General features: G+C 44.9%; 1 protein-coding gene across 5 annotated transcripts in view; it reads left to right on the forward strand.

Annotated features, from left to right (window-relative positions):
- Positions 1 to 17,758, forward strand: part of Med13l (mediator complex subunit 13L) — a 226,670-nt gene that overhangs the window by 160,063 nt on the left and 48,849 nt on the right. For all 5 annotated transcript variants that reach the window (XM_031337649.1, XM_031337650.1, XM_031337648.1 and 2 more), the window contains 3 exons: positions 14,069 to 14,214; positions 16,950 to 17,144; positions 17,365 to 17,553. In XM_031337649.1, the coding sequence (XP_031193509.1) occupies positions 14,069 to 14,214; positions 16,950 to 17,144; positions 17,365 to 17,553 (530 nt within the window). The remainder of the gene's footprint in view (positions 1 to 14,068; positions 14,215 to 16,949; positions 17,145 to 17,364; positions 17,554 to 17,758) is intronic.

Genomic DNA, 17,758 nt, shown 5'->3' on the forward strand with positions numbered 1-17,758 from the left:
TACTCCACATGCCCAGAGAAATAGCCTTTCCATGACAGCGCATCTTATTGGTCTTTGGATTTGCTTTGCGGTCTGGTGTCACAGAGCTGGTTGGCACTGTGGGCTTTCATGATTGATTCTATGGAGAAATTTACTTGCTTAAATTAAAAATACAAAAAGAGCACCACTTCCTCATGGACTATTAAAAAGAATGCATTTAGCCACGGCACTACGAAGTCCTCTGCTCTTGTTCTGGTGAAGATCCAGGGCGTGAAGTAGAAAGCTGCCTCCTTTGTAGCTCCTCACAGGAAGACATGACATTTACAAGAGCTTTGTGGTTCTGAGTCTCGGGAGCTCAATGCAGTACTTGGCAAGTTTGTCTAGGCAAAATAGTCTTAAATGTGTGCATCTGTTTTGCATATAGTAGTAAGGCTCTTCAGACTACCCATGAATATCATGTGGAATTAACCCTACTAATTAGATTTTAGAGTTGTTCAAGTAAGAGGACACAGCCTTGTGGCAGACTGCCAAACACTTGACACTTTGAATTAAATATATGCCTTTATGCTGTTCCTCTTCTCTCACTGTCTACATGTCAACTCACTCTGTCAGGTTGCATGGGAGAGATGAGTCTACAAATACTAGCATCAAGCCAGGACAGTAGTTTTGTTCCTGGATAAGTATTTTATCCAAGGCTAGAATAAATGCTTGCACACACACACACACACACACACACACACACACACACACCATGAGAAGGCAGGGGAAAGGTGTACTCTTGGCCCATGTTGAGTTAGCTTGTTTTAATTAAGGAGACAGAGACACAGATACTGTATGCTAACATGGCTTAGTGCATACTCTAGTTTTGTGTGAGACTACTCTGTAATGCATTTCTTCTTCTATTACCAAATGTGATTAATGTGCCACACAGTGTTAACTGTGCTCTCTCCCCAAAGACATCAAATGGGAGACAGCATGTAGAAGCTAAATTATTTGGAGATGCTCAATGATTGATTTAAACATAAAAGGATTAATTGGTCTCTGAACCAGACTGTTAAACCGTACTGTGATCTTGACTGAAAGTGGAAGAATTATAAATGCATTGCATAGAATAAATGAATACATTTCATGGCTTTAACCCTTTGCTTTTTGTGGTTTTATGGACTACACTCTGTTGCATGCTTAGTGGTGCAGAGGGGACTAGGTGTGGTCCTGATGGAATAGGATGTGGGGTGAAACAAGCATCACTGAGTCCCAGGGAGCTGGAGCAATGCCCACAGACAGCATTTTCTAGCAACATTTTCTCCCACCTGTCAAGACTCTGAGCGTAGATGTCAGTTGTTACTGAACAGAGATCTAAAGTTCTTAATCTGTGGGACACTAGTAAAGAGAAACCATGGGTGGAATGGAACTCCTGAGGATAAGCGGTGTAAGAACACCATAGCCAGACAAAAACTGCTTTTCAGTATTTCCAAGCTTTTTCTGATTCTTGCTCTTGAGCCAGACATGTGCTTCTCTCTGAGGCAGGTGCTCATTTGTCCTTTGCAGGGAGAGCAAGTGTGTTTACTTGCACTGTTTATGCTGGGGTTTTTGTGTGCCCTGCTGTTAGAGAGTCATCTGGGTGGCAGAACAAGCAAGTGGTTGGTTCAGGGGCATTTGTGACCCATGTCGTGTGTGAGTTTTCCAATAACGTGACTCCCATGGTTCAGTGTGGAGTCTTAAGACAGTTAGTTAGTTCCCTTTGCCCTGCCTCACAACACTGGTCCTCATTGTTGCTAGGTTGTAGCTGTCAGTATGCCTGTTTCTCTGCCGTCGATCCTGATGGTCTGTGTTAAACCAAGCACAGCATATGTGAGAGCTCCAGTAGAGAGATAGCTGGACTAAAGGGGTCTTCAGAGGTTACCCTCTCTTCTGCCTTTACAATGCACTTCTTTTCCCTGGAAAGAACCCTGGTGGTGAGTTAGTCTTGGCTGTGTTTTCTGTAGCTATGTATCCTCAGTTCTCAGCTGATGTGCCTGAACTTTCTGGTATCCCAGGAAGAATTGAACAGACTAGAACAGAGTATGTAAAATCATGGACAGTATGGATAATATTCCAGTGAGAAAAGCACTTAGGCTTCATAGTGTAAAATTGTTTTCCTTAGCTGTCTCAACTTTTAGTTAAACTTCTGGTTCACAGTTGTTGGTTTTAAGCTCTTTGGTCATTGTAAAAGTTGTCTTCTAGATTGTTCCACACACTTCTGCCTATGGCATGGAAAATTGGACATACCCAGGTTGGGGTGGAACAGACAGATGGCCTGGTGGTGCTTGCTACCACTTTCTGCCCACCCTATCTGATGTGTGGGGCATACTCTACTCAGTGACTCATGCAGTCTTCTGAGACCCCAACACACCTCTCCAGCTGTCAACATCTCCCTAGTTGTCCTTAGGGGAGATGTAATCTCATACAAGCTGGGGTTTAACTTTAGGCTTGTTACCTGCATTTCCCTATGCTGGAACGTTTCTTTTAACTGGATGTTGTTTCACTTAAGCAGGTACGGAAACTTCAGTTTTAAATTAAAGAATTGTGGGAACCAGGAGATGGCTTAGTTGGTAAAGTGTCTGCCACGAAAGCAGGAGGACCTGAGTTCAGTCCCCAGGACCCATCCATGTAATAACCAGGGAAAGTACTGTGTATGTAACCCCAGTGCTTGGGGTGTGGAGACAGGTGAATCCTTGGAGCTCACTGGCCAGCCAGCCTGGCTGAATCAATGAGCTTCAGATTCAGTGAGAGACCATGATACACACACACACACACACACACACACACACACACACACACACACACACAGAGAGGCGGGGAGAGCAATTGATTAAGGCAGTGATATCAAACTGGCCTGCATTTGCACCTACATCATACATGCACACTTCCATAGGGGCCTGTGTGCACATGCATACACATACATGTACACAGACACATGTGCTTATACCCGAGTGCACACGTAGGTGTGGGTGATCACTTGCTTGAGGTTTATTTTTTTTAGACATTGTGCTTTGGAAATCTCAGTGGCCATCTTTGTCCATTTCTGACTACAGGTCAGAAATTACATCAGGTGCAGTTTTAAGTGGCATGTCACGTGGATCATCATTGAGGTCACCCATTGATCCCCTTTGCTGTGCTTTTAACTGTTATTGAATTGGGATAGAATGGTCTTCTCTCCCTTTCTGAGCAGTTTCTTTACTGATGGCTTGCTCACTAGAGTGATGGAATTTGGAAACTGCCAATTGCTTGGTAGAAAGCCAGAGAGTCTTTGTGACATCTAGTCTCTAGAAAATAGCCAGGTTACACACAGACCTGGTGTTCTCAGCATGTTGAGGGGAAAAGGCAATCAAGAGGGCATGTCTGAACTCAGTGTAAAGGGATGGAGGGATTCTTTCATTTACTGTGTATAAAGTTGGTACGCGCCAGTGCTGAGTAGGAAATGGTGTTTACTCAGATGGTTTGACTTCAGTGTAGTTTATGATTACAAACTTTCATGACTTTTTTTAAAAAAATGTTTATTTATTTATTTATTTTATGTATATGAGTACACACTACAGACAGTTGTGAGCGTTCATCTAGTTGTTGGGAATTGACTTTTAGGACCTCTGCTCGCTGTGGTCAGCCCCAGCAGACCCTGCTTGCTTCGGCCCAAAGATTTACTCATTATTATAAATAAGTACACTGTAGCTATCTTTAGACACACCAGAAGAGGCGTCGGATCTCATTACAGGTGGTTGTGAGCCACCATGTGATTGCTGGGTTTGAACTCAGGACCTTTGGAAGAACAGTCACTGCTCTTAACCACCGAGCCATTTCTCCAGCCTTGACTTTCATGGCTCTTAATTATTCATCTTAGTAAAATTTACTTCATAGAAAATCTTTAAAGACAGATACCTGAATGGATGAGTCTGACTTGCCTTAGAGTTTACTAAATTTCAAATGCAGTTGTGTACACAGAAATGGAGAAACCATCTTCTACCATAGCAAGGAAGATTAAAGGGAAAATCTCCCTAACTTCTTTCTTCTCTCTACCCACATGGCTCCCTCCCAAGAAGAGCCTGAGGGAGGGCTCAGCTCAGGCTGTGACTTCCCTTTGCCCTGCAGGACTCATGTTTCTCACCTGGCCTCCAGTGTGGCTCAAACTTAAGGCTGGTGTCTTGCCCTGTCCTCATTCCTGAATTCCATATTTATGTCTTGACGATGTTACAGGAGCCATCCTCCTCTTTCAGAAGTGCCTCACCTGGCCTCTGCTTGCCAGTGCTGCCCCCTAGCTTTCCTCTTCTTTGGCTGCTCTGCTTGTCTCTTGTCTCACTGTGTACAGCACTGTACTGTTGACGAGGAGAGCCATGCGGAGGATGGCAGTCCTCAGCTGTGAGTCAGTGCGTTAAGAACACAAGCCGGGCCCGGGCCTTTGTTTACAGTTCACAGGCTCAGAGTACATGCTCGGCTCAGCTCTCAGCACTCTGTACCCTCTCCTGCCACTTTATAAGATGAACACCCTGGGCATTCTCTTCCCCACCTGCCTGCCTCCTTCTTTCCACATGCTCTCTTGCTGCTGCTCCTTTCCTCTCTGAACTCTTGAACATACCATCTTGTTTGATTTACTGCATAACCTGCCTTCACCTTCCACTGCATTTCACTGATTTTCTGAATGACTTTACACTGACTCCTTGGCCTGCAACTTGGCTTTTGGCAGTGTAGGCCCCTTGGCAGTGTGTGTGTGCTGGCACTCAGGCTGCATACTGGTGCGATGAACTAGAAGTTGCCTAAGCTACAGGAAATCTTTGGTTAGAATCTTAAAAAAACAAAACACTTCCCAGGACACCTCTCTCAAATTTAAATGTTCATACTTGTAAGCACTCCCTCCCTTTTTGTAGCAACTAGATAATGAGTGTGTGTGTGTGTGTGTGTGTGTGTGTGTGAGAGAGAGAGAGAGAGAGAGAGAGAGAGAGAGAGAGAGAGAGAGAGAGAGAGAGAGAGAGAGAGAGAGAGAGAAGAGTATATGCGTGTGTAAATAAGTACTGCCATTTACTGGAGCACACATTCTCTTTGTAGGTGTGGTGCACCCAAGGCATTGCATGTTTTCTGCTTGTTCTTTTACTCAGCACTGATGTCTCAGGCAGTCCCAACATTCTCTCTCTTTTTTTTTCTTTTATATTCTCTGAGTTGAAATTTCCCACTCTGAAAAGCTTCCCAAGCTGTGAATCAGTCCCCATTTGGGTGTTGAACGTGTGGCGGTGCGCAGTCCCTTTTGGCCTTCCAACCTTCTGACACTTTACGCTGCTGGAGCAAAGTGCAGTGGTTCCCTGTCATGGGCTTAGCCATGACATCTACCCACCGAAGGCAGGAGAAGCCATGTTCCTGGCATGGCCGTCTGGCACTGGAAGAGTGTGGGAGATAAATGCTTGCTGATGGTCGCACCTTACTAAATGAGTGTCTGGTCCTATTTTACTTTCCTCTTGCTGGGGAAATTGTGGCTTCCTTTGAGTACTAGTGAGTGAGAGACTGCAGCAGTGCTGAGTGCGCGGCCCTGTTGTCTGGCAGACACTTGCTGGATGTTGCAACACCTTTAAAGGACCTGCCACACCACACTGAGTGTCAGCTGCTCACTCTGAGATCTCAGAAGGCAGAAAGTGCATCCAAGCTTGGTTACTTCCTTTCTTTGCTTTGGAAGCAGTGTATTTAAAGACATAGCTAGGACCATTACTTTGAATAGGGATAGAAAGGAATCTCAGAATATTGTACTGATTTGTGTATATATTAGTTTCCACTAAGTAAATAATTTAATAGAATAGAAATCAAATGGGAGGGGTACTCTGGCTTCTTTCCTTGCCATGTTCATACTTCCTCTTAGTCCCCGAGTGGCCTCAGATAGCCCGATCCATGCCCTGAAGAGACGGGTGAGGTCATGGGAGCAGCAGGGGCAGTGAGACTGAAGACAGCAGTGTGGAGAGGTGCCCATCCAGGGAGGCAGAGCTCCCATGTCAGGTTCCTGTTGGTCTCCTTTGTGTAGTATGTAGCTGCAGGGTGGCTTCCTGCTTGCTGCTGTTCACCTGAGCAATGACAGCATATTGCAGCTCCCATCTGCTTTGGCTTTTTTGGCAGGTTACTTCTGCTGCTTGCCGGGTTCGTGAAGGTAGGCAGATGTGGGAAGCCTGAGCTACATTTCTTTTAAACTGGCAAGAAGTCCACTGTGACTGTCACTTAACCTATGGGTGTCAGATCCTGTTACAGTGGTTGGGTGTTCTTGAAAACATAAGCAAACTTCTTAGGATTTAAAAACATATAATAAAATAGATCCGCAGCATTACAGTTTAGCAGTGGGGTGCTGTGCAGACAGGCAACTAGACCTGCAGAGTCTTACCTGTTGGTCCTTAATAACACATAAAGCATTGTCATTGAATGAGGAACAGTGATGGGTTTTTATCAGGTTCTTTGTGGTACTGTTTCTTTCCTACCCTTTTCTTCTTCTTAAGAGTAACCCAAAAATCTTCTGAGAGTCCCCACTTCTTGGGGCAAGGGTAGGGGATAAGCTTGTGCATTTACTTGCTTACTCTTTAAACAAGTTGTCACTCTGAAGCTCTGACTGACCTGGAGCTTACTTTGTAGTCCAGACTCTGCTCAAATCAGAAAGCTCCACCTGCCTCTCTTTCCTGGGTACTTACTGGAGGTAAAGGTGTACTTTGGAGGCTGCATTTGGTGGCTCAACAGCTGTCATTGTAATCTCTATGCTCTCCCATTGAGTGTTAAAGGAGCTGCTGGAGACTGACAGCAACCTGGCCAAGTTGTTACGTCTGGAGGAATTTGAATACAGGACTTTGAGAAGTCTTTTCAGATTCCCTGTGCTGACGCCTGTTCCTGAGCACACAGCATGGAAGAGAGCAGACCTTGTAGCCATTTTAAAAACAGTCTTGTATTGCTTTGCTTATCAAGGTTAACCACAAATGCTTGAAGCCTTTGGATCAAAGACAATGAGTTATAGCCCCTGTTAAGTGAGGTCCCAGGAGGAAGTTAGTCCTTTTAGGTCACTTTGATACTACTCTTGCTTTAACACAGATGTATGCTGCTGTGGTGCCAATTGGGGAGCCCTGCAGACTCAGAACTAATGTGCCACCAAAGGGATACTTTCGTTGCCAGGAACCAGCTTAGCACTAAGGATAGGATGATAGAAGAAAATCTTGCATGTGTGTGCGCGCACACCTGTGTGCTTACATAAATGCATCTTTGTATGCATTCACACACATGGTGTGTGTGTGTGTGTGTGTGTGTGTGTGTGTGTGTGTGTGTGTGTAATAAAGTCCAGTAAGATCTCGCTGCATTAGAACTATGCACTTGGTAACTTTTTTTAGTGGAGTGATTCTTCATGGACTCTGATGGTAATTTAGTAGTTAAGTACTGCATCATCTCTCATAACAAAAAACATTTGCAGTTATGGCCTCTGAGGTAGCTCAGTAGCTCTTGCTGCCAAGCCTAAGGATCTGAGTTTGAGCCCTGGGCCCTGTGGTGAGAGATGGCTGGCTCCTGCTTGCTATCTGCCCCTGTGCACTGTGTTCCTGCAGGCCCACACACACAAATACAATTAATTTTAAAAATTTAAGAAAAATAGGGCTAGAAAGATGGCTCAGTGGTTAAGAGCGCTGACTGCTCTACTGAAGGTCATGAGTTCAAATCCCAGCAACCACATGGTGGCTCACAGCCATCCGTAATGAGATCTGATGCCCTCTTCTGGGATATCTGAAGACAGCTACAGTGTACTTACATATAAATAGATAAATCTTTAAAAATTGTCTTCAAAAAATTTAAGAAAAATAAATAGCATAACATTTTCATTGCTTTGTAATGATCGTTAAATTCATTACAGGAAAAGATGAGAATTACTAAGACCCTGTCAACAGAATTTTGTACCCAAGTGCTGCCCTCTGAAGAAGGCAGAGGCCTGACCAGCAAGAGACAGTGTGAGCAAAGTCTGAGCTGCCAAAGGGAAATGCATTTCTCAGGAAGGGAGAGCAAATATCAGAGAGGGCTCGAAGACTGAGGCAAGAGGTTTAGTTAATGGCAACTCAGAAAATTCCAGAGTGATAACTTGATTACACAGAAAGCATTTAGGTAAAATTATCTGCATGAATTTTGCATTGCGAATCTGTTATCAAAACACTTTACACCTTGAAAAGAATAGGAGCTTTTTAATATTCACAGTGCATTTTGAAAGCACATATAATAGCTGCATTCCAAAAACTCAGCTCAAGATGTAAAAATATTCTTTAAAAATATTGTAGGAGAGTGGGGCTTTCTCCTTTCGGCGTTGCAAAGTCTTCCCTAGACGCCCCTGTTGTAAGGCAGACCAGTCAACAGCCTTCAAAGGTGCCTTCTTGGTAAAAACCATTTACTCTAATAGGAAATTTTAAAGAAAAACAATCTTTCAAGGTAGAGTGCGCTATCTTGCACCCCGCTGTACTGAAGCAGCCTGATCTGTATTGTGTTCTGTTGTGTTTAAAAGACAGTTTCCTACCAAGTAGTTGAGGCTGGTCTGAAACTCAACCTTCTTCACCCTCGTTTACTTATTTTATTTATTGTGTATATTTGTGTGCACAGCTCTGTGGAAGTCAGAGGACAGCTTACAGGAGTTGGTCTTTCCTGCTACCGTGTGGGTTCTGGGATCCAGCTCAAGTCATCAGGCTTGGTGGCCGCCTCTTGTCCTCAGTGAGCGACTTCCCAGCTGTCTGACTTCAGTGCCCCTCCCCCCACCCCCCTGCAGCATACGTGTCACCCACAAATCTGCCTCTGAGCAGCCTTTTCCACGAGGAGTGACATGAACTCAGGGAAAGACTCATGCAGTGAGAATTCTGCAAGTTTTGTTTCTTTAAAAAACATAAATATTGTAAGAATGTTTTCATTTTAATCCCAGGTGTGGGGATGTGGGACAGCTTTGCAGCAGTTGAGTATGATTTGCCTCATGTTCTAGCAGAGATGTGATTTTGCCAGCTGCAGATAGTTTTTACAATTGTGTGATGTTTGGAATTCTGGGAATTTTTCAGAGGGTATGTAAATACTAGAGCCCTAGAAAGTGGTTATTGGCCATTCAGGGGGTTGGTTGCAGTTTGTTAGTAGTTATACTCAAAGAAAAAAGAAACTAGGTTCACAGATCTCCCCCCACCCCATCCTTCTTTCTCTCCTACCTGAGTGATAGGGATGAACGGGGCAGGGGGAGGCATGGTATGGTAGAATAAGGGTGGGGAAAAAAAACACCACATAGCAAAGACAGGGTACAGGCCCAATCATCAGGCACTAGGGAAGGGCTAGCCAGGTATTTTTCTCATCATTTGTTAAATGTTACATAGTTCATCAGTGAATTAAACCCATGTTTGAACACTGAAACTAGAAGTGGATTTGGTAGCACAGACCTGTGATTCCCGGCTATTATGGAAGCTGCAGTAGGAGGATTGCAGTTTCAAAAGCCAGCTGGCCTAAAGCACTAGATGTAGTCCCAGAGGAGAGGTACATAACATAGCACAGCACTGGGCTCCACCCCAAACTGTTGAAACAAGGAAGGGATTTGATTTCATCCTATTCTTAAAACCCCACCCTCCTACCTAGTCCCACACCCAGCACTTCTACCCTAGAGTTCACCAGGTATTAACAGTATTTACCTTAATCTCTCAGCCTGTCACTCCTTGTGAGGGAGAGCCATGATTCATGTCCTTATCACACAGACAGCAAGTTGTACACAGCCCTCCTTACCAAGCTCTGACTGAATGACCTTGTGTTTTAATCCAGAACTCTAGATGCTTCTTAGGACCTTAGAAAAATGGTAGAAAACTTTAGACGAAAGGCAAAAACTGAAGAGGAAAGTATCACAGAGAAAATGAAATATTCAGTCAATTTCTGCTCCCATCAAGCCCGTCTCAGTGCAGCTCATGACAGGTATGATCCCTGGCTCAAAATCTCAAGATGGAAGCCCTCTGGCTGGGGCACACAGAAACATTGGGCCATATTTGGCCTTTACTTTAAATGGAAGAGATGAGGAATGGTTATTTTACCAAAAGAGAGGCAGTGCTAGCTCCAGGTGTGGTGCAGCTCTGTACCAGTGCCGAGTGTACAGCCCAGCAGTGAGTGTGTACCCCAGAAGTGAGTGTGCAGCCCAGCAGTGAGTGTGTACCCCAGAAGTGAGTATGCAGCCCAGCAGTGAGTGTACAGCCCAGCAGTGAGTGTGTACCCCAGGAGTGAGTGTGCAGCCCAGCAGTGAGTGTGCAGCTCAGCAGTGAGTGTGCAGCTCAGGAGTGAGTGTGCAGCTCAGCAGTGAGTGTGTACCCCAGGAGTGAGTGTGCAGCCCAGCAGTGAGTGTGTACCCCAGGAGTGAGTGTGCAGCCCAGCAGTGAGTGTGCAGCCCAGCAGTGAGTGTGCAGCCCAGCAGTGAGTGTGCAGCTCAGCAGTGAGTGTGTACCCCAGAAGTGAGTGTGCAGCCCAGAAGTGAGTGTGCAGCCCAGCAGTGAGTGTGCAGCCCAGCAGTGAGTGTGCAGCCCAGCAGTGAGTGTGCAGCCCAGCAGTGAGTGTGTACCCCAGCAGTGAGTGTGCAGCCCAGCAGTGAGTGTGTACCCTAGAAGTGAGTGTGCAGCCCAGCAGTGAGTGTGCAGCCCAGCAGTGAGTGTGCAGCCTAGCAGTGAGTGTGCAGCTCAGGAGTGTGTAGCTCAGCAGTGAGTGTGTACCCCAGGAGTGAGTGTGCAGCCCAGCAGTGAGTGTGCAGCTCAGCAGTGAGTGTGCAGCTTAGGAGTGGCCAGTAGTCTAGCCAGAGGGATCTGCTGAACTAGTGCAACTTTCCTGACTCTACACCGGTCCTATTACACACCGGTACAGTGCTTCTTCTAGACACACAGGAACATACTATTTAAAACATTGATATTGGGAGCTGGAGAGATGGCTCAGCAGTAAGAGCACTGACTACTTTTCTAGAGGTCCTGGGTTCAAATCCCAGCAACCACATGATGGCTCACAACTATTTGTAATGGGATCTAATACCCTCTTCTGGTGCATCTAAAGACAGCTACAGTGTACTCATATACATAGAGTAAATAAATAAATCTTTAAAAAAACCAAGACACTGATATCTAGAGACATGCCACAGTCTGAGGAGGACGTGAGAAGCCTCCACTGCCCACAGACCACAGTGCTGCAGTTACCAGGAACCCTCTGAAACAAACTATTTTGATAGCTTCTTTGTAGCTTCGAATAAAAAGACACTTTGAGGGAGTACTCGGAAGCATGCTTAGCAGAGTGCCCACAGCAGCAGGAGCTGAAGTAGCCATGGACGCTGAGTTTGGCTGCACCAGAAGGAAGAATCTACTCTGAAAACAGTTCAGTGAACTGTCTCATCAGTAACATCAAGGCTCTTAGAATGACATTTTATGAACAAACTCCAGGAAATTATTTCAACATTTCTTGCTTGTACTTTTTAGACATTATAGATTTTTTTAAAAACAGATGGAAAATACAAAGAACAAACTTTATGGAGACTGGTTTGTGTCCTTCCCAATGGCCATTGTTTTTCTTGACTTGTGAGGGCCTTTCCTACCATTGTAGCAGTGCCATGGCTAAGGGAACTTGTGCTTTGTTGAGCACGCAGTCAGAGGGTTGTATACAGACAGCATCAGGGCCAAATGGGGGCAGAATGAAGGAGCATGGGTAGTGGGCACATACAACAGCAGCAGGAGGCAGGACCTGTCTGATCTTACCTCTGTAGCTTTCTGTGTGGCAAATGGCAGGTATCCAAAGATATTGGCAATTATCTCTTTCACTCACCTCATGGCTTGCAGGGGAGTGGCTAGGCTTTAAAATACATTGTCCCACAGCAGTTTTATGCCAGTATAAGCAAACTGTGTGCATGCACTTCCTCTGACTGTTTTTCACTTGGTAGAAACAGATACACTATCTCCTTTGCACTGCAGTGTGCCCACATCATTCTGATCATATAAGTGGTAGCAGAATGGAGTCTCTGGAGGCAGCAGTCTGTGCCTGCAGCTGCGTTGCATGTGACAGGGGCATCCTCAGAGAGGCAGTAAACTGGCAGCGGGGACAGGCACCACAGCCTCTGGCTGCTTCCTCCAAAGCTTGTTCTTTAATCAATAGTAAAACATAAGGGATTGACTCAGATCTTCTCTTTTTCCACTCATGCTTCTCTGTTCTTTGTGGGGTGTGTGAGAAGTACGAGTGAGTGCTGTGTGATATCACCCAACAGGCCCTTTACTCAGCTCACTTGGTCAAACAAACCCATCTGCTCTCTGCTGTTCCGCATTTAATAATCTTTTTGTTGAGTCAAGCTGGGCTTTTACCTTAAAAACAAACAAACAAACAAACAAACAAACCCTTTCCTTGTGTCCAACTCCCCCTCTGCTGTCTGCATACATGCCTGCTCCTTTTTCCACTCTGGATCCTGCCCTGGCTCTGTGCTCTGCACTGCTTCCCTCCTGGGAGCTTGGGCACGGTGCTTTGATTGCCTTGTTCCTGTGCTTCCCTGTGGGTTTCTTCCAGGGGCAGGACCTCCACTCTCCAGCCCCTTTAGCTCTCTGTGCATGCTTCATGCTTACTGGCTGGTAGCTGGGCAGCTCAGTTTCATGCACAGTTGACAGTAGAGTTGTGCTATACACCTGTGACTTCCACCAGTTCCTATAAACTGTGGTACACTGAGAATACGGGTGTGCATAGGGTGAGTCAGCCCAACCCATTGGCTGAAAGATAGCCAGTGCAGGGTCAGTAAAACTGTTTTGGTTCTGTCGTGTGCTAGATAGAGTTCGTGTTTCTAATTACTGTTTTTGTACAGGACAGCCAGCTTTACTATAGTATAGCTTTTAATGTGTTCCTTTTTTGTGAACTTGAAATTTAAATGTATAGAGATCAGCAAGCCTTTCTGAGTTTTTGAAAGATCTCCCCAAATGCACCACCCTTTGCTGTATTATGCTGAATATCTACTTCCAAGACCAAGTACATTCTATTGACAGAACTTCACATTCTTAGTAAAGCACAAACGGCCAGGGTACCCTCATCAGACAGGAACATGCGTGCTTCCCTTTGTGGTAGTGATGTACTTCTCTCATTATCTGTAAAGCATTAGATTTTATTCTTTGAACTAAGATTTCATCTTTTGAGGAGTGCTTCTGATATGCCCTGTTGTCATAGTTTGGAAACCTTGTAAACAGGAGCTGCTTCCCAGAGGTGGCTGCATCAGCTGTGTGGTTTTGGTTCCTAGGCAAATGTTCTTAAGGGCACTTTGAGCAGTGAGGCTGCTCAAACTGCTGGCTCAGGACCAAAGTTAACAACTTTGAAAGAATATGTCACTGTAGTAACTTTTCCCTCCATGGCACCTCAGGAAATCAGTACATAAATGAAAAGAATGTAAATTGTAAAACTAGATGATAAGATGGATTAAACCCCTTACCTTGAGTGGAGACAACATCACCATGCTGTGGTGTGAACCCTGCTCTCATTCAGTTCTATTGTTTTGAAGTAGGATCTCTCAGAGTAGTTCAGGCTGACCTCAGCACCTGGGCAGATCTTCTGCCCTTGTGCTCAGAGGACAGGCATGTGCCATTTAAGCCTACCATTTAAGGCCATTTTATCTAACCTTATATAATGTTCTAAGGTGTGTGACATTTTTACTATACTGTACCCCAAATAAGCAAAGCCATCATTATCTCTACAATGGGGTACAATCTCAGCTCCATTGCTTTTGATCTTGTCCATAATCTACTTTAAAAGGAACACTTAAAAATTTCCATGTCCTCCTTTATTGAGCTAACAGGGTTCGAGTGCTCATTGTGTAGGAGGCCCTGTTGGCTCTCCTGTCTCTAGCTGACAAGGGAGCTTCATGTGTGAATAGGGGACATCCTGTTAAGCACCTGTGAGTGTTAAGAGCTAACAGCTACTTTGTTTTGACGCACCATCAACTGGAGGCTGCTGTTTGTCCCCAGCAGATGAGGAGCACCTTGGCTGGTGGCCAAGGGCAGGGCAGCATCCAGGTGCTGCCCAGAACTCCTTCCTGCCACGAGTGAAACCAAGTGTCCTGTTCTCTTTCTTCCAGTGAGCATTTGTCCTGTGCTTTCACATTCTTTCTTCATGGAGAGAGTAATGTGTGTACAAGTGTGGAGATTGCTCAGCACCAGCCAATCTATTTGATCAACGAGGAACACTTACACATGGCCCAGTCTTCACCCGCACCATTCCAAGGTCAGTCAGAGGCCATGTGTGTTACCCTGCACCAGCACCACTGAGTGGGTAGCTGGCTCGCCCAAAGGGGTGTAGTAGGAGGGGATGGGGTGTTGAGGGTGGGTGTCGGGTGTTGTAGGGTAGAGTGAGGTCTTGTAGGGCCAGAGGTGTTTGTTTCAACAGGTGGTTTAAAGTAGGAAATGATCAGTTAATGACATTTCTCAGGTAAGCACATATCTAACACGGGTTTGGTAAAGCTATGTAATTTCCTTTGGAACAAAGTAAGATTGACAAGCATCTCAGGCCAGAGTCTCCCATCTCCCAGCCAATGCACACAAGTGAATGAAGGGGCTGTGGTTGTGTCTGCCAACAAGGCTCTGCAGTGAAGTCACTGACAAAAGGTGGTTTCTAACAAGGAGAGCTGGCCTTTCGGGTCTCTTGCAGTGCACAGTTTGGTTAGTGATGTTACTGTCAGTGTTATTTTCTTTAATTGCACCTTATGAATGAGCATCTGGTTATGATTGACTTCATACACTGGTGGTCACATCACATTTTATCTTCATCTTTGTTCCAAAATAACTTTATGTCTTTTGATTCCACTAAGCATTCTAAGTCTATATCTTAATCTTAGGAATTCAGGATTTTCTATGAATAATAGTTTTGAAATGTTAAAAACCATGAAAAAAAATCTTTCAGGCTCAGTTTGATTTATCATTTCCAAAAATGTCTGGCTAAAAAAGACATGACATATAGAATGTAATAGCTTGTCCCCATGTATATTCTCATTTATTAAAGAAATAATAAAGATAAGTCCACCTTAAGTGGGAAGGGACCTTGGATTCTTCTACCTAGTTCTCAGGCTTACCAAGAGATAGGCCTGCCACCCCTCCTCATCGTCTACTTTCAACAGAATGTAAACTACGTAGACTATAAAAGTCAGGCAGCTGAGCAGGGTGGCATGCCATTAACTCCAGCACTCAGGAGGCAGAGGCCAGTGCATTTCTGAGCTCCCAAGACAAATTTAAAACAACCCAATTCTCAAAACACAAACTAAGATGTTGCACAGCATGTGCTATTGCCAATTGTCAGGTTTGTGTAAATACTGTGTGTGAGTTTGAAAATGTGGAGGAACACCTGACCTCATCTTTAATGTTATCACTTAAAATAAAAGCATTTATAAAGATATAAAGGTCACAAGAGAAGATAAGTAGCTTCTAATCTTGGGAGTTGGGAGAGATTGTATTGGGAATAAGGTCCCTAGAGAGCACATCTTTCAAGTCAGCTCTGCCTCTCTTCCCCCATGTATACATTACCCAACTGCTGTAAAAACTGGTGGCATACTTGAAAGAAAGTGTCCTTATAAAACTCAGCAATATGGGAAATGAATAAACACCAATAGAGAAATTCTTTAAATGTTTTTAAAGTTGACCCAAAAAAAAAAAAAAAAAAAAAAAAAAAAGCATTTGAAGCCAGGCCTGGGGGAACATGCCAATAATTGTAGTTTTAGGAGGATAGACAATTCCAGGCCATGTTGGCTTAGGTCCATATTGGATTAAAGATAACTTTGGCTATGTGATATTTGTCTGAGAAAGCCAAAAGGGAGGCAGGAGAGATGGCTCAGTTAGTGTATGCTTGCTCCACAAGCATTGGAGACTGAATTTGCTTCCCAGCATCAGGTCAGAGCTAGATTTGACATACTTATACCCTCAGTTCTGGGGCACTGAGACTGGCACATTTCTGGGGTTTGCTGGTCAGCAGTCAGTCTAGCCAGATCTGTGGGCTTCGTTTTCAGTGAGACACCTTGTTTCTCAGACAATGATGGAGATCCAAGAAGGTGGCCCAGCGGGTAAGATTTCTCTGATAAGCACTCTGAGTTTAACCCTAGGGACCCAGGTGGTAGACAGAGAGAACAGACTCCTGCAGATTGTCCTTACCTCCATATTTGGACACACAAATTAACTTAAAAGACAAAGATGTAGAGAGGAAGACCTCTGACATAGATCCCTGGCCTCTAGATTCATGGGCACACACATGTATACACATAGACTGCACACACACATGCAGTGCACACACAAAGCCAAAGGGCAGTGGGGTGCTTCCCACTTTTGAGTTGTCTAGCCCTCTAGAAAGGATTATTCCAAAGACTAGTGCACAGGGCCACAGTGTTACATGCCACGGAAACCCAGTTTGCTTCTTACTGCACCAAAACAACGTGGCCTCAAAGGCTGAAAGGAAACAGAACTAGTGTCAGCTCCATCCTGGAGTTCACATGGTCTGAGCATGCTCATCACGCATCCCTGCAGAGTCGGTCACATGGGCGGATGCACAAGTAAGCTGTGCACTTCACGCTCTGGACATTAAGATCTGCTAGTAGGCGTTTTATTATTGTTATGTTATTTTATTATATGTTCTGTTACCTATTATTCTCTGATTATTACATGTGTGTGGGTTCTCAGGGTCCACATCAGTGTTAAGTGCTAGGTAGGCCTGGGTGTCCATGCCAAATGTGGTGTTCATGTTGAACAGCCATTATCCATAGATAGGTATGTATTTTAGTGTGTAGATAATTTATATAGTATGTATGATAGAACTGATAAAAATTGATGCAATTAAAATACACATAATTCTAAAGTAAACTTAAAAACCACACTGTGAAAGACTTTAAGATATAAATCAAAGGACATGAAGTAGTGCTCTGTTTTAACCTAAAATGACCAAATAGGATTATATGTGATACCTGTCTCTCCTTTCCATAGTACTGGTGAGTCCTTATGGCTTAAATGGCACGCTAACAGGGCATGCATACAAGATGTCTGACCCAGCTGCCCGCAAGCTAATTGAGGAGTGGCAGTGTTTCTATCCAATGGTGCTGAGGAAGAAGGAGGAGCCTAGAGAGGAGGCTGAGCTGGGGTATGACGACGACTTCCCGGTGGCAGTTGAAGTCATTGTTGGTAAGAAAGTGTTTGCCTGGAGAACTGTATTCTAGCTGCATTGTTAAAGAGATGACCACTCAGGTTCTCCACACCTATGGTCCCTGCTTCCTGTCCCTTGTGCTGTCATGGCGACTCTGGGACAAATGTTCAAGCAGGTGTGCTTGTGGCAGAGCTTTGTCCTCCCTTGACCTGCTCACTGAGTCAGTTTCTCAGGCTGTTCCTTGCCCTCTCTCCTCAGGTGGTGTCCGGATGGTCTACCCTTCAGCTTTCGTGTTGATCTCTCAGAATGATATCCCAGTTCCTCAGAGTGGTACCAGTGCCGGAGGGCACGCCACAGTTGCACAGCAGGGGCTTGGTAGTGTGAAAGACCCCAGTAACTGTGGGATGCCTCTGACACCTCCCACCTCCCCAGAGCAGGTGATTATAGGTGAGTGCAACCCAGCATGCTCCTGCGAAGGATTCATAGACCACCCACCATCAGCATGGCAGAATTCCTGATGGAAGAGGTGGAGACGAGCAAGGGGTAGACTGTGAGAAGTCCGAGTGGCTGTGTCTCAGAATTGTACCTTTGCCACCTAAGTCTCTAGTGTGCAGATCGTGTTGGTACATTCCTTAGTTCTGCACATGCAATT

Source organism: Mastomys coucha, unplaced genomic scaffold (genome assembly GCF_008632895.1).
Source record: "Mastomys coucha isolate ucsf_1 unplaced genomic scaffold, UCSF_Mcou_1 pScaffold22, whole genome shotgun sequence".
NCBI lineage: Eukaryota > Metazoa > Chordata > Mammalia > Rodentia > Muridae > Mastomys > Mastomys coucha.